The 24,144-nt window shown below is 38.1% G+C and overlaps 1 protein-coding gene across 39 annotated transcripts in view; it reads right to left on the bottom strand.

Annotated features, from left to right (window-relative positions):
* Positions 1-24,144, bottom strand: part of RIMS2 (regulating synaptic membrane exocytosis 2) — a 357,229-nt gene that overhangs the window by 203,053 nt on the left and 130,032 nt on the right. For all 39 annotated transcript variants that reach the window (XM_054708317.1, XM_028155990.2, XM_054708319.1 and 36 more), the window contains one exon: positions 11,640-12,571. In XM_054708317.1, the coding sequence (XP_054564292.1) occupies positions 11,640-12,571 (932 nt within the window). The remainder of the gene's footprint in view (positions 1-11,639; positions 12,572-24,144) is intronic.

Here is a 24,144-nt window from a genome sequence, read left to right as displayed (position 1 = left end):
TACTTAATGGTCAAAGGCTGAATGCTTCATATGAAGACAAATTTCACCAAAAAAGATACCTTTATTTGTAATAGCCAAAAAGTGGAAACAACCAAAATGTCCGTCAACAGGTGAACAGATAAACTGTGCTATAACCATACCCTGGAATACTACTCAGTAAGCAAAAGGAAAAAAACCAATGATACATAAAACATAAATGGACCTCAAGGGCAATATGCTGAATGAATAAAATCATAAAATGTTGCATACAGTATGATTTCATTCATATAACATTCTCTTCGTGATAAAATTACAGAGGTAGAGAACAAATCAGTTGTTAGCAGAGGTTAGGAATGGGGGTGGGGGTGTTACCATAAAGGGGTAGCAAAAAAAGATCTTTGTGGCAATATCTTTATAATAATCTATATTTATAATAGCAATGGTTACATGAATCCATGTATATGATAAGATGTCACAGAACTATATAAACATTGTTCCAATCTCAATTTCCAGGTTTAGATATTGTACTGTAGTTACAAAAGATGTAACCATTGAAAGAAATTAGGTAAAGGGCACATGGGATTTCTTTGTAATATCTGTACAACTTCCTGCAAATCTATAATTATTTCAAAATTAAGATTCAGAAATAATGTGTTGCTGCCTTTATAGGTATTGATGGGAGAGAAGCTCAGTGCTTCAGTTGGGAAGTTACAGTAAAAATGCATTCAATCCTATCTAACTCTGATATTCACTGATTTTATTAGTGCAAGTTAAACAAATTTAAATATGAATCCTGGTAAAATAATCAAAAGATTCATGTCTTAGGCTAAGATTTTTCTCCTTCAATTACCTCTATTGTAAAATATAAACTAACCCAATACTGTGTGTGTGTGTGTGTGTGTGTGTGTGTGTGTGTATGTTGTGTGTTCGATACATAGAAGGGAAAACCTTCAGACATTCTGTTTATAACATTTTTCTGCAATCATTAAATGAATAGAAGAGTTTAACTATTTTATGTCATTGTTTTTCATTACTTTATGTTAATAAAGGTTTTGCAATTAAATCACATACTATATATATATAAATGTAATCTTAAACATCCTCATTTTTAACTTAACCATGTTTATCAAGTCACAACATGTTGCAGCAGAAAGAATTTTATAGCTGGAGCCACAAAAAACCAATATTAAAGTATTGACTCCACTCATTAATTTTACTCATTTACTCATCTGCATAAAAAGATTAACTGAAATGTCATATTGTTGAGAGGTTTCAATAAAATAATGGTCATGATAAATACCATATGATTTCACTTATATGTGGAATCTAAGAATAAAAATAAATGAACATACAAAGTAGAAACAAATTAATGGCACTAGACATGCTGAGAAAATCACTTCATAAGGTATATAAATTCTAATCACTATAATATTGTATGCTACATGCAATTAAAAAATATTTTAAAAATGTTTAAGATGGGTAAAAAAAGATAGTTATAATGAAAGTGCTTTGCAAATTATAGAGTCATGTCAATGTTGATGGTGTCATCATCATCTTCATCATTATTAAAATCTATATATATAAAAGCCTAAGCGACCGAATGACCAAACAACTGGTCAACCGGTCGCTATGATGTGCACTGACCACCAAGGGGAAGATGCTCAATGCAGGAGTGCACTCCCACAGCCAAACTCCTGTGGCCAGCCAACCTCCTGCAACCCCTCCCCCCACCGGCCAACCTCCTGTGGCCCCGATCAGCCCAATTGCCAGCCTGGCTGAGGGACCCCACCTGTGCACAAATTCGTGCACCAGGCTTCTAGTAAAATAATAACTTTCCTTCTAACTGGAAAAACTCATCTATGCCCCTTTTATTTTCCCTCTTATTTCTCTTCTTGGTATTTTATTCTCTTCTTTAATTTGTCAGGCTATATATGTTAGTATTTTCCAACAAGAAACACTGGTTTTGCAAAATGGTAAGGACGAAGTGATATAAAGGTCCTCTAATCAAGTAAGTTTGGAAAACTGTGGATTAAACATAATTAAATAGATTTCATGAGTGCAAGATTTTTCATGTAGCAATGCCAATATGCTTCTTTATAGGGATTATATAACATACAACTTCCACAAACCTAATTGGAACACTAACCTTTCTCCCAGGACCAGTGTTCCAAAAACTGTATTTTGGGATATAATGTTCCTGAAGGGACATTTCTCCTTATATGATAGCCATTAAAAATGATTATAAGACTTTTCCCCTCTAAGAAAACAGAATAATCAGTATTAAAGGATACTCAAAGCCCAAGCTTAAAAAAAAATTATATATAAGGAATATTATCTAAGGCAATGTTTTCAAACTATGTTCCATGGAGTTGCTTCAGAGACAACATTGGGGTGTGTGGAGAACTGATTCTTTCTAAGGTGGGGCCCCAAAATCCCCATCTCTTGGTGTTCAGGCCTTTGTGCACAACCTGTGACGTACTCCTAATTAAGGCGGTGGGATGTCACTTCATCCTATTGTTAACAAAACGCTGACTCGATAGTCACTGCTAGCCTGAGGAAGTGAGCAGCACCCAAAGAACATCAGGCAATCTTGAGGAACGGTGGGTACCATCTAGAAACTTCGGGTAGCATCCTGTCAAGCCTCCAGGTAGAACCACAGCCCAGCTAACACCCTGGCTGTAGCTTGAAACCATAAGCAAAGTATTCAGCTAAGCCTGCAGAGACTCCTGAACAACAAAAATTGTGAATTAATGTGTGTGGTTTTAAGTCACTTAGTTTGTAGGAGTTTGCTTCAAGTGCATTGTTGGTTCTGAAAGCAGAAAATTTTTAAGCTACGGACCAAACCATAAAGTCAGCAGATCTATAGGGCCAGGTATGCTTAAACCAAGTCTCAAGCTCCAAAACAAAACCAAGGCTAGCTAATATACAATAGCATTTGGAATAAGAAGATAAAGAATTATCCACAATTAGCTTATGTTTTCAATCTTGCTCCCTTGATATTACCAATGTCATCTTCTTTAGTAACATGTGGTTGGTTAAATAACCGCATATATTACATACCTTAGAATTCATCTTAATAATTACACAGTGTGAAACTAATCCATGTTCTATGGGTATAAATAGGACCTCAAGAAATTTAAATTCCAGAGGGTAGACGGATAGGTAAAATATATAACTTAATATGATATACATCCTTGCTATCCTATTTCATTCCATCTAAATTGCTATCAATTACAATATGCACCATTATTTTACATTTCACTAGAAAGGAAAAAATGCTGCCATTATAAAATTGCAAGCATTTAATGTTAAGAAATATGTTTCCAAAATATTATGAAGTGAAAAAAATTTGCTTCTTAGGGTCAACAATTTATGACATTTCATTAAAAAAATTGTTGGTTATTCAGAAAGGAGAAAGATTAACACTTAGTAAATGGTTCAACATAGCATTTGTAATGACTTCCGATAGATATAACATGTAGAATATTATTTTGAAAATATTTGTAAGAATGAAGACCCATGCCTGGCTGACATGGTTCAGTGGTTGAGTGTCGATCTATGAACCTGGAGGTCATGGTTCAATTCCCAGTCAGAGCACATGCCCAGGTTACAGGCTCGATCCCCAGTGTGGGACATGCAGGAGGTAGCCAATCAATGATTCTCTCTCATCATTGATGTTTCTATCTCTCCCACTCCCTTCCTCTCTGAAATCAAGAAAAAATAAAATAAAAAGACTTGAGGAGAAACCAAGATGGCAGCATAGGTAAACACCTAAACTGCTGCCTCACACAACAATTTCAAAACTATAACTAAAAGACAAAATGGACATCATCCAGAACCACAGGAAGGTTGGCTGAGTGGAAATTCTACAACTAAAAGGAAAGAGAAAAGCACACTGAGACTCACAGGAGCTGTGGAAGGCAGAGGTACGGAGGCGTGCGCGTGGAGAGGGCTGGCAACTGAGTACACAGTTGGCTTTCTCAATCAGGAGGGAGACAAAAGCTCCCAACTGCTCTGAACTCCAGTTCCGGGCGAGACTCTGGGGACCCAGACTCATATGGGGAGAAACTGGACAGTCTGGCAGCGGGCGAAACTCGAGGGCAGCTTTCTCTCAGAGGTGCTTGCAGCGATTACTGTGGGACACTGAGACCCAGGGGCCTCTTACGGCAGGGCTGACAGGAAGCCATAGCTGTTTGCTCCGCCCTGAGATCCCACCCTGCAAAGCCATTGCTGTTTGTTCCGCCCTGAGACTCTGCCCCATCCAAGCTGAGCCCAGAGGCTTTTGCATATGAATGGCCTGGTCCTTTGAATTCTAAACTTACCTAACAAACTGCAGCTGAGTCAGTGAGTCCCAGAACATCCAAAAGAAGGCCCAAGGCCCCGCAGCAGTTTGCATTGCTTCACAGCTGGGCCTCATCTGAGCACCTCCAAAACCCAAACAAAGAAGAGGAATCTGCAGATCTCTCCGTAGCTCCTGCTGGGTTCCCTCAAGCAGAGGCTAAATTAGCACCTCCTTGGAGATCCAAGAGCCAGTGTACCCAGGGGTCAGAGTGAGACCATCCAGATTATAACTCCTCAGATCCATAAGGGACACACTCAGGGGGCAGACTCAGTGAGCACCAAAGCCCCACTGAAGCAAGTCTTGTCTCATAAGGGTGTCTCCAGCACAGAAGCTCTCCCATAGTAGACACAGCTGATCCTCACAGCCAATTGGCCTGGAGGTCAATTCCTCCCAGTGATACCAACAACAATCAAGGCTTAACTACAACAAGACTGTGCACACAGCCCACAAAGGGGTGCACCAAGAGTGTCCACCTCAGGTAACTGGGGAGGCTGAGCCACTGGGCCCTATAGGACACCTAGTACACAAAGCCACTCGATCAACTCAAGGAAGCAGCCAAAATGTGGAGACAAAGAAACAGATCACAAATGAAAGAAATGGAGGAAAGCAAATGAATGGATATAGAGTTCAAAACCAAGGTTATAAGGTTTTTCAAGAATTTTCTAGAAAAGGCCAATAAATTTAGCAAGACCCTTGAGGATATGAAAAAGGACCAACTAGAAATTAAGCATACACTGACTGAAATAAAAAATAATATATAGAGATCCAACAGCAGACTAGAGGATTGCAAGAATCAAGTCAAAGATTTGAAATACAAAGAAGCAAAAACACCCAACCAGAGAAGCAAAAAGAAAAAAGAACCTAAAAATATGAAGATAGTGTAAGGAGCCTCTGGGACAACTTCAAGCGTACCAACATCAGAATTATGGGGGTGCCAGAAGAAGAGAGAGAGCAAGATATTGAAAACCTATTTGAAGAAATAATGGCAGAAAACTTCCCCCACCTGGTGAAAGAAATAGACTTACAAGTCCAGGAAACGCAGAGAACCCCAAACAAAAGGAATCCAAAGAGGACCACACCAAGACACATCATAATTAAAATGCCAAGAGCAAAAGACAAAGAGAGAATATTAAAAGCAGCAAGAGAAAAACAGTTAGTTACCTACAAGGGAGCACCCATACGATTGTCAGCTGATTTCTCAACAGAAACTATGCAGGCCAGAAGGGAGTGGCAAGAAATATTCAAAGTGATGAATAGCAAGAACCTACAACCAAGATTACTCTACCCAGCAAAGCTATCATTCAGAATTGAAGGGCAGATAAAGAGCTTCACAGATAAGAAAAAGCTAAAGAAGTTCATCACCGCCAGACCAGTATTATATGAAATGCTGAAAGGTATTCTTTAAGAAGAGGAAGAAGGAAAAGGTAAAGATAAAAATTATGAACAACAAATACATATCTATCAACAAGTTAATCTAAAAATAAAGTGAATAAAAAATCTGATGAACAGAATAAACTGTTGAATATAATAGAATCAGGGGCATAGAAAGGGAGTGGACTGACAATTCTCAAGGGGAAAGGGGTGTGGGAGGTGCGGGAAGAGACTGGACAAAAATCGTATACCTATGGATGAGGACAGTGGTGGTGGGGGGTAAGGGCAGAGAGTGGGGTGGGAACCGGGTGGAGGGGAGCTATGGGGGGGAAAAAGAGGAACAATTGTAATAATCTGAACAATAAAGATTTATTTTTAAAAAAAAGACTTGAATTTGGGTCTTAAAAGGCCATAGACCTTAAAAAAAAAAAAAAAGAACGAAGACCCACTACAAAGGATTAATATTTAAATTGTAAATGCCACGTAAGGATTAGCAGAAGAGAAAGGGAAATTAGAATTAATCAATAATGCAAGTGCCATTAAACAGAAATAGTTATTAGGTTTCAGATAAGAGCTTGATAAGAATCTGGTTTAACTGATAGAACCTACAGATCTGTTTAACCCTCAGTGAAACAGACCATTGTAAACCAATAGTCTCTCAACCTCTACTTCAAAATTCTGTTGAATACAATTTAATCTAACTCAGGATAGAAAAAAGTTTATTGCATGTCTGTTATCTGCCTGATACTGTGCTAAGTGTTATGTGTAAGATGAAACCAGCATGCTCCCTGCTTGGAAGATAAGCCTGCAAGCAAACAAGAGTACTACGATCTGATAGATAGGAAAATAGTCAAATGCAAGGCACAGATGTGGAGAAGACATGATTCCAAGAAGGCAGAGGTAATTATCATCGATGTATCCTAGAAAGGAAAACAGACAGATTCGCACACAAGCTGGAGAAAAGGCAAGCCCAGTGCATGTATAACTTTCCCGGATGAGTTAGTCAAATACAGTGCAGTCAAATATAGCAGAACAAACTGAACTACCAAGCAAAATAGAGACAGACTCATAGATAAAGAGCAGACAGACTGCTTGGGGCAAGGTGGAGGGTAAGGGGGATGAAGGGATTGAAAAAAAAAGAGAGAGAACTCAACAGAACACACAACCCAGAAATAAACCCACATGTATATGGCCAATTAATATATGCCAAAAGCGGCAAGAACATGCAATGGGGTAAAGACAAGTCTATTCAGCAAATGACATTGGGAAAATTGAACAGATACAGGCAAAAATTGAAACTAGACCACCTTCTTACACCATAAACAAGGATAAATTCAAAGTGGATTAAAGATTTAAATGTAAGACTAGATACCATAAAACTCTTAGAAAAAACAAAGGCAATAAAATATCTGACATTTCTCTTAGCAATATTTTTTTCTGATATATCTCCTCGGGCAAAGGAACCAAAAGAAAAAAGTAAACAAATGGGACTACATCAAACTTAAAAGGCTGGCACAGCAAAGGAAAGCATCAACAAAACAAAACAAGCTACTGAATGGAAGAAGATGTTCGCCAATGATACATATGATAAGGGAGTTAGTATCCAAAATTTATTAAGAACTCAGACAACTCAACAATAATAATTTAAAAAATCCAATTTAAAAATGGGCAGAGGACCCAGACACTTCTCCAAAGAGGACACACAGATGGCCAATAGACATGTAAAAAGATGCTCAATGTCACTAATCATCAGAGAAATGCAAATTAAAACCACAATAAACTATCACCTCACACCTGCCAGAATGGCTGATTAATAAAGCAACCAACAAGTATTGATGAGGACGTGGAGAAAAGGGAACCCCCCCTATACTGTTGGTGGGAATGCAGACTGGTGCAGCCTTTATGGAAAACAGTATGGAGTTTCCTCAAGAAATAAAAATGTAACTGCCTTATGACTCTGTGATCCGACTCCTATGTATATATCTGAAGAAACCCAAAGCACTAATTTGAAAGACTGTATACACCCCTATGTTCATTGCAGCATTATGTACAGTTGCCAAGATACAGAAGGAACCCAAGTGCCCATAACAGACAAGGAGATAAAAAAGCTGTGATATATATACAATGGAATATTTCTAGGCCATAAAAAAAAAAGAATGAGTCTTACCAAACAATCTATAGATTCAATGCAATCCCTATTAAAATACCAACAGCATATTTCACAGATCTAGAACAAATACCCCAAAAATTTATATGGAGCAAAAAAAGACCCCAAATAGCCACAGCAATCTTGAGAAAGAAGAACAAAGTTGGAGGGATCACAATAACCAATGTGAAGTTATCTACAAAGCCACTGTAATCAAAACAGCCTGGTACTGGCACAAGAACAGGCATACAGATCAATGGAACAGAACAGAGAACCCAGAAATCAACCCAAGCCATTATGCTCAATTAGTATTTGACAAAGGAAGCAAGAGCATACATTGGAATAAAGACAGTCTCTTCAATACATGGTTTTGGGGAAACTGGGCAAGTACATACAAAATAATGAAAGTAGACCACCAACTTACACCATACACAAGAATAAATTCAAAGTGGATAAAAGACTTAAATGTAAGCTGTGAAACCGTAAAAATCCTAGAAGAAACCACAGATAACAAAATCTCAGGCATCTCTCATAGCAATATGTTTGCTATTACATCTCCGAGGGCAAGGAAAACAAAGAGAAAATAAACAAATGGGACTACATTAAAATTAATAGCTTCTGCACAGCAAAGAAACCATCAACAAAATGAAAAGAGAGCCCACTATATGGGAGAAAATATTTGCCAATGATACACCTGATAAAGGGTTAATTTCCAAAATATATAAGGAACTCATAACTTAACACAAGGAAGACAAACAATCCAATTAAAAATGGGCAGAGAACCTAAATAGACACTTCTCCAAAGCTGACATACAGATAGATGGCCAAGAGACATATGAAAAAATGCTCAAAGCCACTGATCATCAGAGAGATGCAAATTAAAACAACAGTGAGGTATCACCTCACACCTGTCAGAATGGCTGCCATAAACAAATCAACAAAGGACAAATGCTGGAGAGGATGTGGAGAAAAGGGAACCCTAGTACACTGCTGGTGGGAATGCAGACTGATGCAGCCATTATGGAAACAGAGTTTCCTCAAAAAATTAAATATGGAACTCCCATTTGACTCAGTGATTCCACTTCTAGGAATATATCCTAAGAAACCCAAAACACCAATCAGAAAGAATTGTATGCAACCCTATGTTTATAGCAGCACAATTTGCAATAGCTAAGATCTGGAAACAGCCCAAGTGCCCATCAGTAGATGAGTGGATAAAAAAGCTGTGGTACAATTATACCATGGAATACTATGCAGCAGTAAAAAAAAAAAAAAAGAAGAAAGAAAGAAAAAGAAAAAAGAGAATCTCTTACCCCTTTTAGACAGCATGGAGGGACCTGGATAGTATGATGCTAAGCGAAATAAGCCAGTCAGAGAAAGACAGATATCACATGATCTCACTCACATGTGGAATCTAATGAAAAAAAATAAACTGTTGAACAAAATAGATCCAGAAACATAGAAATATGGAACAGACTGTTGAGTCTCAGAGGGAAAGTGGGGGGTGGGGAGAGGGAGAGATCAACTAAAGAACTTGTATGCATATATGCATAACCCATGGACACAGACAATAGGGTGGTGAAGGCTGGGGAGGAGAAGCAGATACAAGAAAAGTTCCCTGCCCTCTCCCTATTTGCCTAAAAGCAGGTCATGTATTTGGAAAGGTGACCCCTCCCCCTTCTCTATCAGGACAGAAGTTAACCACTGGATATAACTCCTGACCTTATAAGCACCACAGGAGTCAACATAACAAACCTTGCTAAAATTAGCCCTTATCTTCCATTAGTTCCCACAATCTGTCAGCCCTAGAAGCTGAAAGTCATTTTCCTTTGTCTTGTCCTGTCTCTAAAAATGTATTGTTCTTGTGTTATATAAGCCCAAATTCTAACCACCCCTTTGAGTTTCTCCTGGCTGAGTGCTTATATATATATATATATATATGTATGCAATGCACATGACAATAAATTTGTTTTTCTCTTGTTCATCTGTCTTTTGTCAGTCTAATTTATAGGACCCCAGCCAATGAACCTAAGATACAGAGGTGGTAAATTAAGTTCTTCCTCTTCTACACCTTCCAGTGTAACTTTAGAAATAGGAGATACTTCAATGAACCACATAAGATGATGACTAAAGTGCTATTAACCCCAAGAGATAATCTGAAAGGAACATGCATCTTTAGGGCATTTGGCCTTCCCAGTTAGGAACATGAAGTGAATCTCTTCCTGTGTGTAACCCAGTCACGTTCTACAGCTTTCTTCATGTAGGCCCTCCTCGTTTCTTATTATTTACTTTTAAATCACATTTTCTGTTTTTAGTTCAGAATGTAAACTCCTTCTCATTTATATTTTCTAATTATTTCACATACAATATTAATTTCACATCCAGCTGCCTTCCTGAATTCCTTTATTGATCATTCCTCCAACAGTGTCAGAAAACGGTGTGTGTGGAGGCGGGGGAGGGCGGTACAAGGGATTCAAGTTAGATACTCACCTATCTGGTGTGTTTTGGCATACACCCAAATAAATTACAGAAAGATTAGGAAGTTTAAAATTTTAAAATTAATAATAAAGTCATGAGAAATTAGAGTTAAATATTCAACTAATTTGGGGATGAGTAAAGATTTTCTGGAGATAAAAGGAACAGAAAAAAAAAAACACACCAAAGAACATAAAGACTTAGCTATATTATGTTCAATATTTCCCAGGGACCAAAGAAAATTAGTAGGTAAACATCAAAATGTGAAATGCATTTGGAACAGATGACAGTTAAATGAGCAAATAAAAAGCTCTTATAGGAAAAAAAAAAAAAAAAAGCTCTTATAAAATCAATAAGATAAAAACAAATTAATACCCAATAGGAACATGGGCAGAAGAAATAAATGGAATGATAATTCATAGAAGATATCAAACACCAATTTACATACAAAATATTCAACCGCACAATCCAATTCAAATTGAAATGAGATAGCATTTTTGTGGTGTATTCAAATAGCAAAGATATGGTGCATCTAGCCCAAAAGCTCAAGCCTATTTGATGATGAAAGCATATGACAGGAATACGGAGTGTTATAACCTTTTTGGAAAGCAGGATGTTAATCTGAAAAACTTTTTAAAAAAAAATCAAAGCAAACATTTATTTGTGAAATACGAAGAGATATAGGCAAAAATTATGCATAAAGATGACCATTATAATATCATTTATAATAACAACTGGAAGCAGCTGCAATGCCCCCAAATAAAGGAATAGTTAGTTTGTGGTATATCCTTACGAAGAATATCTAATGGCTTGAGAAAAACTAGTGATATGATATCATTTGAAAAAATCCTAACACATACATAGGACAAAGGGAAGAAATACAACAAAATGTTAATAATGGTTATATTTGGGGGAAAAAAGGATTATGGATACCTTGTATTTCACTCTTTACACTCTGAGGAATTTTTCAGATGTTCTATAGCAAACATACTGTTACTTTTAAAAGGAAACACAAAAAAGGTTATGTAGCCAATAGATAAAAACACGCCATCAAGTAGTGTAAGGAAATTTTCAGAAACAAAGCTAAAATTACAAAACAAAACAAAACAAAACAACAGTTTTTAAAATCAACAGACTTACAGAGGATGTTTTACCTTTCATAACTGGACATTTTCTTCACACGACCAACACCCTTAAAACACTTTTTAAATAAAAGCAGCACTAAATATCTAACTTTTAAATGTCTACTCCGAAGCACAACCTGAAACAAAGAGCCCTTATCTGATCGATTGCAGGGAGCGGTGTGGCCACCCTGGAGCCGCTTACCTTTTTCACTCACACTCTCGCTTTCAATCTCCACATCATCGCAGCTGGTGTATTCGGGCGTGGAAGCGAGCTCCTCCTCCGAGCTGCTCAGTGACACCTGGCGCATTTTACCTCCTTTCTTGGACTTGTGGGGCCTCGGCGGGGGCGGTCTCACGGACTCGGACTGGTCGGAGCTGAGAGAATCGTTCCTGAGCATCGTCTCCATCTTTTCCCGTTTGGTTTTCCGCACGGCCGAGCTGGGGTCCAAGTGGTGCTGCTTCCTTAGGGAGTCGGCGGCGCGCCTCACGTCGGGTCTGTCGATGGGTATGGGGCTCCTGCGCGGGGTGGGAGGGCTGTGGTTTGTGGTCCTTTGCGGATACGAACCGGGCCCCGGGGCCTCTCGAGTTCTCTCCGTGGAGTAAGACCGCTGGTTTTCCATGGCGGCCCTGCGTTCGGACACAGACCTCTGCCTTGACGGCCGCTCCATCCTCAGCATGGAAATCCTGGAGTCCTCCAGCTCAGCGTTGGCCAAAGAGACGTCGCTGTGTCTCCGCTCGTGCCGCGCTCGGGACACTTCGGCGTGGATGCGCATCTGTTCCTCGTAGGGCTGTGGCTTGACCGGGTAACGGGCCAGATTGGGGTCGCTGCGATAGCGCGCCTGGTACTCCTCCTCCCTCCTCTGCCTGTCATATTCGTCTCTGCTCTCCACGTCCTCCTCGTCATCGACCATGTAGTCTTTGGAATGCCTGTGACCTCTCCTGTTGGGGTCCCGGTAATTTAGGTGATCAGACTCTTCGTAAAACTGGGGTTCGCGCTGAGGCCGCCGGTCGGCATAATCGGATGGAGACCTGGGCATGGCGCTGTCCGCAGGAGCATACTGTGAATATTCCTCCCTTTCTTCCCTCGGGTCGTATCTCCTGTTCTGATCTCTGGACACTGACGGACTCCTTTTCCTAAGTGAGCAAGGAAAAGAAATGATGAGAAGAGCAACGTTTAAATTAATGCTACGTTTCATTGATTCACAGAGAGGCGGATGGATAACTTCAAATGGTTCTTTGGCTCCTTTTTCAAATCTCATCTCAAAGTCATGCCAAAACAAAAGTTTTACTTATAGTCATTCTACTTAGTTCAAATAGGAAATGGAAAAGGCACTTTGGATGGGGTTATTAAAACACTGATACACTACATACGAAATGTACTCATTCAGAACTTAGGTAACCATCAAATTCTGCTGCTGTAAAACAGACTTTATTCTAATTTCCTGGCCTGGCTCCAACTTCAGCTACCTTCCAACTGTTATTCAGAAACTTTAAAAAAAAAAAATTCCATCTTCCCCACTCTCCATTCTGACACCTTGGTATGAAAGTTACTTAAAAAAAATAATGAAGTCAAACTGACTTCAAGAATTGAATACTTTCTAACTAAAGCTAAGGGTTGGTCGCTAAGTGAAATAAGCCAGTCAGAGAAAGACAAGTATCATATGATCTCACGCATAGGTGGAATCCAGTGAACAAAATAAACTGACAAACAAAATGGATCCAGAGACACAGAAGCATGGAACAGACTGACGATTCTCAGAGTAAAGGCGGGCATAGGGGGGTCGGGGGTGGGAGAGATTAACCAAAGAACTTGTACACATATATGCATAACCCATGGACACAGACAAGAGGGTGGTGAAGGTCAGGCAGGGGTGAGTAGGGTGGAGGGGGTCAATGGAGAAAAAAGGGGACATTTGTAATACTTCCAACAATAAAGATAAACTTTTTAAAGTTTATAGCTCCAAGCCTTCCTTTTCTGCTCTAACTTGAAATAAGCAATTTAAATAAGGACCAACAATAATGACTTACTCATCACAAAACCCCTGAAGTCAGAAAAGACTGCTATTCTTATTCCACCTTCATGAAGGACGATAGGCCAGCTCCATGACATTTCTCAAGCATCACATCTGACCCCTCCTATTCCTTACAGCCTCAGAGGAAGATACTATAAATTGTATCTGCCCCCTCTGACCACTGATACAACCAGATGGACCTTGCAGTCACACTCAGTATTAAGACATTTTGTCAACAAAATATACACTTCTCTGGCACGAACTCAGAAAATGTCAACCACTAGCCCTGAGAAGCAATGGAACTGGGATGCTGACTGTGACAGAAGAGGTTTAGAGTAACTGCTATGAAAATTGTGTCAGAAGACATGAACCGGGGATAATGCAATAGTGGGATCACTTGAATTTATGGGATCGCTTGAATTTAAAGATGACCAATGTTAGAGAGCACAGTTGTGAATTTCTTAGACAATATTTTTTGACCCAAAAGCAAGGAGAGAAAAGATACATGTGGAATGATGTAACCCAGCAACATCATCCCTGTCCTCTAAAGTCTCCTCTGTGTCCCTGGCTCCCTTTTCCCCCATATCTGCAATACAGTTTGTCAATGTATCAATGAGGGTTCATTAAGGAAAACAGAAGTCACTCTAGGTTTTCCAGGTAGGAAAGGTTTCAATCCAGGAATCAGAAGCTACAAAACTGGTATCTCGTTGTAGTTCTGATTTGCATTTCCTCAACAGCTAGTGAGGTTGAGCATCTTTTCATATATCTATTGGTCATTTGCATGTCTTCTTGGGAGAAGTGTGTTTGGGGTCCTCTGCCCATTTTTAAAAATATGCTTTTATTGATTTCAGAAAGTGGAAGGGAGAGTGAGAGAGGGATAGAAACACTAATGATGATAGAGAATCATTGATGGGCTGCCTCCTGCACGCTCTCCACTGGGGATCGAGCCTGCAACCCGGACATGTGCCCTGACCAGGAATCCAACTCTGATCTCCTGGTTCATGGTTCACCCACTGAGCCATGCTGGCCAGACAAGAGGCTAAATTATTTTAAAACTCTCCAATTTCTTAGGAACTATGATATTATGATATTGATACCACAACTTCATCAATACGCCTAAATGAAAGATTAAAGCATCGCAAAAAAAAAATACTGATATACTCCTGTCAAGATGAATATATTTAGCATATTCATATCTCACTAACTGGCTAGTTATAGCTATAGACTTTACTAAAATACTGAGATAAATGAGAATTTCTCTGAAGAACTTGAAAGCATCAGTTCCTTCTCAAACTGACCATCTAACCTCCATTAGATGCAGACTTTATGCTAAGAATTCAAATACATTTTGGTATGTAAAAAAATATGTAATTTTTTTTCAATCTAAGTTAATAAACATAGACTGTCTCTAGAAATGTAACAGTCATTCATAAGCCTTACTTAATATCAAGAAATTGATACTGTTCCAAGAGTAAAATTCTAATGTTTCTCAGATTTATATGGTACATGAGGAAATAATTTTTTAAATTTTATGTAGAGGTTGTTTGATTAAATAAATTCTACTTTCTGTAAAATTCAATGTGAGCTAAATAAGAAATTATGTAGCTACACATAAACATGAATGAAGTAAAAATTTTCAGAAAATGTGAAAGGGGAAATTGGAAATTCAACATAATAGTGACTTTCTTCCTCACTGAGCCTCCCTGGGTAATCTTATGCCTTTCTATCCAAGATTACCAATAATACCTCTAAAATGTTGGGTTCCATGAGGACTAGCAACCTGTATCTAAGGAGGCTGAAACATACGAGGTGCTCAACCACTGAATTAGAGAACACATGTTGAATTAAGAGAACTGATTAATTAATTCTCCCTTAAACTATCTCTCCTTTTCATGGCCTGTTCTTTTTTTCTACATTGAAACCCACTGATTGCTAAAATAGTCCAGTTATTTGCTTTCCCTTTTGTGCCTCGGCAGTAAACAGCACCTCAAGTGAAAGGAACTACTTGTATTAGTAGTGTAGCTCTATTATATGTTAACTAGAGGCCCGGTGCACGAAATTCGTGCACGGGAAAGGGGGTGTCCCTCAGCCCAGCCTGCAACCTCTCCAATCTGGGACCCCTTAAGTGATGTCTGACCACCCAAACAGGCAATTGGACATCCCTCTCACAATCCAGGACTGTTGGCTCCCAACCGCTCACCTGCTTCTACCTGATTGCTCCTAACCGCTTCTGCCTGCCAGCCTGATCACCCCCTAACCACTCCCCTGCCAACCTGATCAATGCCCAACTGCTCCCCGGCAGGCCTGATTGCCCCTAACTGCTCTCCCCTGCCGACCTAGTCACCCCTAACTGCCCTCCCCTGCCAGTCTGGTCACCCCTAACTGTCCTCCCCTGCAGACCTAGTCACCCCAACTACCCTCCCCTGCTGGCCTGGTCACCCCTAACTGCCTTCCCCTGCAGGCCTGCCCCCCCCCAACTGCCCTCCCCTGATGTCCTGGTCCCCCACAACTGCCCTCCCCTGCAGGCCTGGTCCCCTCCAACTACCCTCCCCTGCTGGCCTGGTCTCTCCCAACTGCCCTCCACTGCAGGCCTGGTCACTCCCAACTGCCCTATCCTGCAGGCCTGGTCCCCCCAAATGCCCTATCCTGCTGACCCGGCACCCCCAACAGCCCTCCCCTGAAGGCCTGGGTCCCCCCCCAACTGCCCTCCCTTGCTGGCCTGGTCTCCCCCAACTGCCCTCCTCTGCTGGTCTGGTCACCCCTAACTGCCCACAAATTCCCTCCCCTGCAGGCCATCTTGTGGCTGCCATCTTGTGTCCACATGGGGGCAGCCATCTTTGACCACATGGGGGCGGCCATCCTGTGTCTTGGAGTGACGGTAAATTTGCATATTACTTTTTTATTAGATAGGATTTGGCTCTTGTTGGGCTTCAAAAACCAACTCTTGTTTATAAAATGACTTCTTTGGCAAAATATATTTTGAGTATCAATCACTTTACAACTAAACATTTAGAACAAAACCTCTTTGCAACTTAGGGATGTCTAGTAATATATTATATTTAACATCTAGCAATATATTTAACATCTACTTATAGGACAGAAGTAGAATAAAAAATAAAAACACTTCAGTCCCTGAGGAATTACCATGAATTTTTTAAAGTAAGTAGAATATAAAGTATAGTGAGCCTTTAATAACACAAGGAATATATTCAATTTTATTAATAAATAAGAATATTTACTTAGATAATTCAGTTCCAGTAAAAAGAATATTAACAATTAGTCCTTAGCAAGTCATATACTAGTAAGTGCTTTTTAAAAATCATACCTTCAATAAATTGAATTCAATATTAAATCCAGCAATCACTTTGTTCTAGAGATTATGAAATTTGCCTGAAACATGTGAATCATACTGTAGATACTTATTTGTACTGGATTTAAGTAAAAATAGAATAGTGGTCACAATTTCTGAAATTGGGATAACTATTGTCATTGTTACTTAACATGGAATTAGGTTTCTAAAAATATGGTTAAGTTACCTTACAGTATATTAAAGGTATGCTAGAAGTAAGGTAAGATTTTATTCTAAAGAATATTCTACCAAACAATGAAGAATCTAATATTAGTTACTCCAAAATATTAAAATACCCTGTCAAAACAATTTTTAACAACTATATTGTGAATTACTGCATATTCTACTTCGACATATTTTTCAAGAATTGATAAAAATTCAACTACTGTATCTCTAATCTCTAGCTTCGCTACTGGTTTTTATAAACAAGCCTTAGTATTTATTATTTTCAGTTGGAAAGTATTTCATAGGTAAAATAATATAATGATAGTTTATAAACTTCCCTAAATAATCATGAAGCATTTAACAGTATTTAATCCATAAATTATAATTCAGAAAAATGGAGCAACTCATCTAAGATATTATATTTCAGTTAATCCTTCAAAGACTATGAAAAATTAAGAGGCAGAATCCAAAATTATGCCTTTCTTTAGAATAAAATATATTTGTGACATTATATAGTGCTTTAATTTTTATGCCTATACATTCTATCAATCCCAATTTATAACCAATACAATATCAGTATATATTTATGTTCACTGTATATTAACCTAATACCTTTTCATCTTCTCTTTACTGAAACCTAGATTGTTAGAATTGTTTTCTTTTTCACTATATTATAGTCATCTTAATTGGAACAAGTTTATAGAAAATCTCATATAGAAATATACTATTTCTACTTTAATCAGAAGCATTTCTGTTCATTGTTTATAACTGTTGTAATATGGACTAACCACCAATCTACGTATTTCTAAATATTCTGGCTATGTATTCACACTTGACTGGATAGTCTGAGCAAGAAACTACCAATCAGTCTCTTTAAAATTCCTTGTCTAAAAATTATACTGACTGATGGGGAAACTCTAAATGAAAAGATTCTTTCTCAATTAAAGTCACTTTCCCAATTTCCCAAAGGCAGTCTCAATGCATATACTGTACAGTAATTCATTACATTTTTACCATAGCTTCTATTTCAATATTTACAACATTTACATTCCTATGTGGTTTCTGTTATTATATCACCGGTATATATCAATACTGACCATACATATACTATAAAATAATCTAGTTTCTGAAAATATAATCCAGTAAACATGTAAAAACTTTTATAAGGACAGTGAATGATTAGATGGAAACTTAAGTCTTAATATTCATATGTTTTTAACTTTTAAGACCTATATAATTTTTTAAAATCATAAGGACACTAAAAGTAGAGTGAAGAATAAAAAATTAGTAATTTCTGTAAATTCAAATTTTATATTATTACAGTTAAGTGCTATGTATATGAAAATGTCTTACTCATAATCTTTATTATAGAGCTCATTTAAAAATTGTCATTTTATAAATGAAAAAATAGAAACGACATTTAAAGAATCAATAATCTGAAAAAAAAGACCATCTTTTTTAAAGCTTTCTACTGCATGGATACTACTAAATACACTAAAATGATACCTCATTAATTCAATTACACATGCTAACCATCTATTTTAAATATAACATTGCAATCAAATGGTGAAATCTGAAGCTGTTAAGACACATTAAATCAAGGATTTAAAAGAAGTATACGATCCTGTAAAACGTGAAATATATAGGGTCCATTCCTATAAGTCCTACAAAAAGCTTTTAACAAATCAAACCATTTATATTCATTAAAACCCATAAGACAGATTTATCTTTTATTACATATCACAATATTTAACACGTTATTACAGTTTTACCTTTTGCTCAACCAACGCACATCTGTCGAGCACGAAGCATCATGTTGACAAAAATGCATGAACACAGGGCCAGGCGGTGCTTTCACTTAATCCTTCTAGCTCTAGCAAAACCACAGGAGCCATCCTTAATCAGATGATCTGAATGTCTGTTTGCTTACCATCATTTTATTTCAAAAGCCAATTACTAAAAAGTTACACATAAAACAACATGCATTCACGGATGGAGTCATAAAATCCTCTAGGAACGGGCCTGTTAAGGAAAACGTTATTCTTTAAATGCTGTAACTATGTGACTGTATACAGCTCCAGGTCAAGTGAGAATGTACCCTGTAAGGAGGATTATGGTACTTAGCTGATTAGTGCCTCACAATACTGAACACCAAATGCATCCTACATCCAAGGCATTTCTAGACAAAATTCTCAAAACACACAGACTCAGAAATTTGTAAGCCATGTTCTCCTATATGAATTATAATATTTTTACAATAACAAAATTCATTGTGTTTGTTATTGATAAGTCTACTACACTGCTTTTCCTATGAAATGTATACTGATAATGAAAGATGATGGCTTAATACGTCTATTCTATAACTTCTTTTCAATTATTCAAGAGAATGTTTCCCCAAAGGGGTTATGGGGGCAGAAAGTAGTAGTTTCTGTAGAAATTTTATAAAAAATGTGTTTCATAAACTGAAAAGTTGGTTAGACACTGAGTTTAAATCAAGCTTTGCTTATTCTAATTTATCACTTAACCTCTCAATGCCTCTAGTCAATCATTCAAAAAATAAAAATAAAAACAGAAAAGAAGGTAACACCACAGATGCCCTTAATATCTAAAGCCAATTATCTAGATGTTACTATTACACTTCTGAAAATTATATTTAAGTATTCTAATAAACTTAAATAAAACTAAGAAAAGGCCAGTGTTGGAAGAGTGGAGAGAGTTGCAAAAGTACTGCACTGTTTTCTGGTCTCCTGAATTTCACATTTAAACGAGGGTCTAGGGATATGTGGCAGCACCATTCAACCATTTGTGCAGTATTCATACAGAATATTTTCCCAGAATGAAGTATAGATCTTGGAGAGATTGTGAGAGGTGTGAGGACAAATAAAGGCCTTTCTCCCCTCTGGGATTCCTAAAAATGACTTAGTAGATTCTTGAAGCAGAAATGCAATAAAAATTCAAGATAATTCATTTTCATAGGAATGTTAACCAATAATAAAATCCAACCATTTACACCCCATAGTTCATAATAAACTGAAACAAAAATCCCACAGAAGATTTTGATTCTTCCAAGCTGGTAAGTCCATAAGATTTCAGAAACAACATTATATACAGTATTAGCCAAAACTCACACTACTTATTTTTCTTATTTGTATTTTACCATGACAAACTCACAAAATACTACTCTTAAGTAAACAAGCAAAAGATGTGCCTTCAAAGCATGAATGTTGAAAATATCATCCTCTTCACTCTCCGAAATACTGAATCTCTTTTGTGCTATTTTGTTCATTTGTAAGAGTGATTTGAGAATTTAAGTGTTTGTTTTCAGAGATGTAGAGAAAACTTGACAGAGGGAGAGATGAGGAATTAAAGAAAAGCTGTTTCTTAGTAACAGAACAGCAAGAATCTTTGAAAAATAGAGCTGAAGCTCTGCCAATTAGCCTGTCACTAACCTGCATGAGAATACAACTCAATCAAATTATTTCAGAGAGTGACAGGTACAAAGAAAGCACTTGCTAAACAAGATTTTTCTTGGAAGAGAATTCATGGTATCAAATCAATACAGTACTGTTTGGAGCAACTACCATGACAAAACAAAACACATACAAAATGTATTTCATTTAAAAGTTGGAATCTTCATTATATCAGTATTTGTGGTAATAGATTATTTTCCTATGTACCCCCTCCTATATGTTTATGTGCCAATAAGTACACACATTGCATTTCATATATATATATATGTATATATATATATATATATATATATATATATATATATATATATATATATATATACACACACACATACACACAAAGCTGAAGAAACTGACATAAATAGTTTCTACATAATCTGCAATTCCTATCTGGCTCAGTTAAATCAATTAAAGAAACCCAACATATCTTCCAGAATGTTCTTTCTCAGGCAGAGAGAACAGCACCTGCCATCTGCATGCCAGCATGATATGCAGGTGCTCCTTAGCTCCCTACACCACCGTCGCTCTGCTTCAATGAGGCATCAGTCAGCCCCACTGACTGCAGTGTATTCTCTTCCAGATAGACACCCATGATTCTTTAATACTTCCAGTCCAGTAAAATACTATAAAATGGACTCGCTGGCAGATTGTCTTCAAAAGTGACTGTTTTCAAAAGTGGTGTATATACACTAATATCTCGGGGTGTCACTGCTTTCACTTCATTCCCAGTCTCAGAAAGTCTGCCCCAAACCCTACACACGTAAAAACATTAAAACATGATGGGCATTTTAAGAAAGATTTACCGAGGTAGAGAAAATAGCATTGCCTCCCAGAGAGCAAAACTTCCATAAAACACCTCCTTTTTAAGAACCTGTTCCATTCTTGAAACCTCTTACCAGCGTGTCTCCCACAGTCTTTTTTAAAATTTATCTTTATTGTTGAAAGTATTACAGATGCCCCTTTCCTTCTACATCGACGCCCTCCATTCCACACCCACCCACTCACTCCCAGGCCTTCACCACACTATGGTCTGTGTCCATAGGTTATGCATATAAATTTTTTGGTTAATCTCTCCCCACCCACTTTCAATTTCCCTCTAAGATTCATCAGTCTCTCCCATGCTTCTATGTCTCTGGATCTATTTTGTTCATCAGTTTATTTTGTTCATTAGATTCCACATGAGTAGACCACACACTCTTTTATTTTAAAAACACACACACAACAACAACAACAGTGATGCCTACTGAAGTAAGGCCCCAAATAAGTAGAACCATGATGTCTGGAAGACTCTGGCGGGGCTGAGCTTTGTTAAAGAAGGCTGTTAAATTTCACCAAGTGATTTTAAAACATGATGTTCTCTTTTAAACACCACATTACAAGAGGGATAGCAATGAAGAGGCTTGTTTGAGACATTGAGGATGATGAGATACCCAGATTAGACACTGGAGCTAGGACTTCCTTTTGAACGTATCCATGTTTTTTAATATAAATTCCCCTCCCCCAAAAAATTATTCTTTTTTACCACTTTTATAGCAAATTTTCTTCAGCAGTCTTAAAAATACCTGATAGAAAATAATATCCCATTGTGAACTTAATTGCTTAACCTTTAATTTATGCCTATTCTCTAAAAATGTGTTATATAACAAGCTATAAATAGGTGAATTTTTGGATTACTTAAAGTCTTCTGAATGAAGAAAATAGAAAATGTATTCTGGAAAGAACTGCAAGGAATATCTGTTGTTTGGCCCTTTACCATCTGTCTTCCTTCTTTCTTGAAAGAGGAAGAATGTCTCCTCCATCCTCAGCTTTGTAGTTTGGATTGAACTGAGTACATCCCTGCATAATAACTACCACAATGACCAAAGCTGGGCCAGTCACAGTGACTCTTACAGACATCTGCCTGACGGCGCCGAGGCACAGATTCCCTGTGTTAGGAGTGAGGACTCAGGTGACCTCAGAGCTACTAGAAGTCAATTTAGGGTCATGAGTTGGGAGGAATCCTCCCAAAATGGGAGTAAAAATCCACTTAGTGACGACTGAAAATAGAAAGAAATTAGGTCCATGTTATATGAAATTCAGGCTCAGTCCTTAACCGATTCAACATGTACCTCTGGAGTTTTCAATCAGGGAAACCAATAAATTCCCTTTATTTTTAAGCCGGTTTCAGTGGGGTTTTCTATTCCTTGCACCTGAAGTCTTCTTGACTAACAGATTCTGTGAGACAGACTCTAAAGTCACAGGAAACTTTCCCATCAGCTGTCACAAGTTCGTGAACTCTGTTTCCACGCGCACTGAAAAGTAAGAACGCTGGGACCCTTATGTACTGCATAGTTACAGCTTCTTTAAAGTATTTCCATTTTTTCCACTAAAAACAGTAATTTTACAAGATCAAAATGTTTTCTGACATCAAAAATCACAAGATTACATGTTTAGTATTAAGTTTCATGTAATAATTATGGCTTGTTCCATTTAAGGCCAGAAAGTGCTAAAAACAAATCAACATGTCTCAAGCAACATCAACACACCGCTTTTTAAAAGTAATTTGCATTAGCCGGGCTGGTGTGGCTCGGTGATTGAGCGCATGTGCACCTATGAACCAGGAGGTCAGAGTTTGATTCCTGGTCAGGGCACATCATGCCCAGTTGCAAGCTCAATCCCCAGCAGGGGGTGTGCAGGAGACAGCCGACTGATGATTCTCATCGCTGATGTTTCTCTCTCTCTCTCCCTTCCTCTCTGAAGTCAATAAAAATATATTTTTTTAAAAATAAAAGTAATTTGCATTAAACTAGCCCCCACCCTACTTCTGAGCTAATTTGGAAATAGAGAAGATAGATGACCCATGGAATGCCACCTCTATTGCTGATAAAACTGAAATTAGAGACTCGTCCTCTATCTATGTAGAAGTGAGCATCCTATAACCAAGCCTCATAATCATATAGACACTCCTATCCAGGCACAGATAACACTGGACTAAGACTATTTATTTTATACCCTGCCCCTGTAAAACTTAAGGCAAGAACTGGGGAGCCGCCTGTTCCCAAGAGAAAGAGGAAAGAAAAAGAAAATACTACTTAAGTTCACTTCCTGGTCCCCAAGGGTGGAGTAGAGCAGGGAGTTCAGGGAGGCCCGGAATATTATTTCCGTGCAGCTCTCTCCACATGGAGGAAACACAGGAGTAAGGAATGAGGATCTCCTATCCAAACCCTAGAACATCGAAGTCTAGAATTGTTAGGTTGAAGCAGCTCTAGTGAACACAGGATTTGAGGACTGAGCATTCAAATAATAATTTGCTTAGACTATCAATTGATGGGATTGTAATAAGGAATTAAAGCTTCATAGAATTCATAGAATTGAGCCACGACCAAAGGCAAAAAGAGAATGTAGCAGACATTATTGGTTGCCTCCTGAATATCCAATCTCTTTCCTTTCTTACAAATAGAATCCTAAATTTATTCAGGGCAACAGTGTGGTTGGGGGTGGCCATGTGACATAGTTCAGACCAATGAGATTTAAGTAGAAGTTTACCAGGTACAGCTTCCACAAAAGCTATTTCTTGCTAATGAAAAGAGATAAACCCATCTGGCATACACTCTTCACACTTTGCCCGGCCTCCTTTTTGACTGGAATGTGGTCCTGCTGTCTATGGCTCAACAGCCTCTTTTAAGACACACACTGCAGGTAGCAGGGTGGTAAGCGAACAAAGAGCGTCCA

This window comes from Eptesicus fuscus, chromosome 19, assembly GCF_027574615.1.
Source record: "Eptesicus fuscus isolate TK198812 chromosome 19, DD_ASM_mEF_20220401, whole genome shotgun sequence".
NCBI lineage: Eukaryota > Metazoa > Chordata > Mammalia > Chiroptera > Vespertilionidae > Eptesicus > Eptesicus fuscus.
This window is presented reverse-complemented; position numbering and strand designations above follow the sequence as displayed.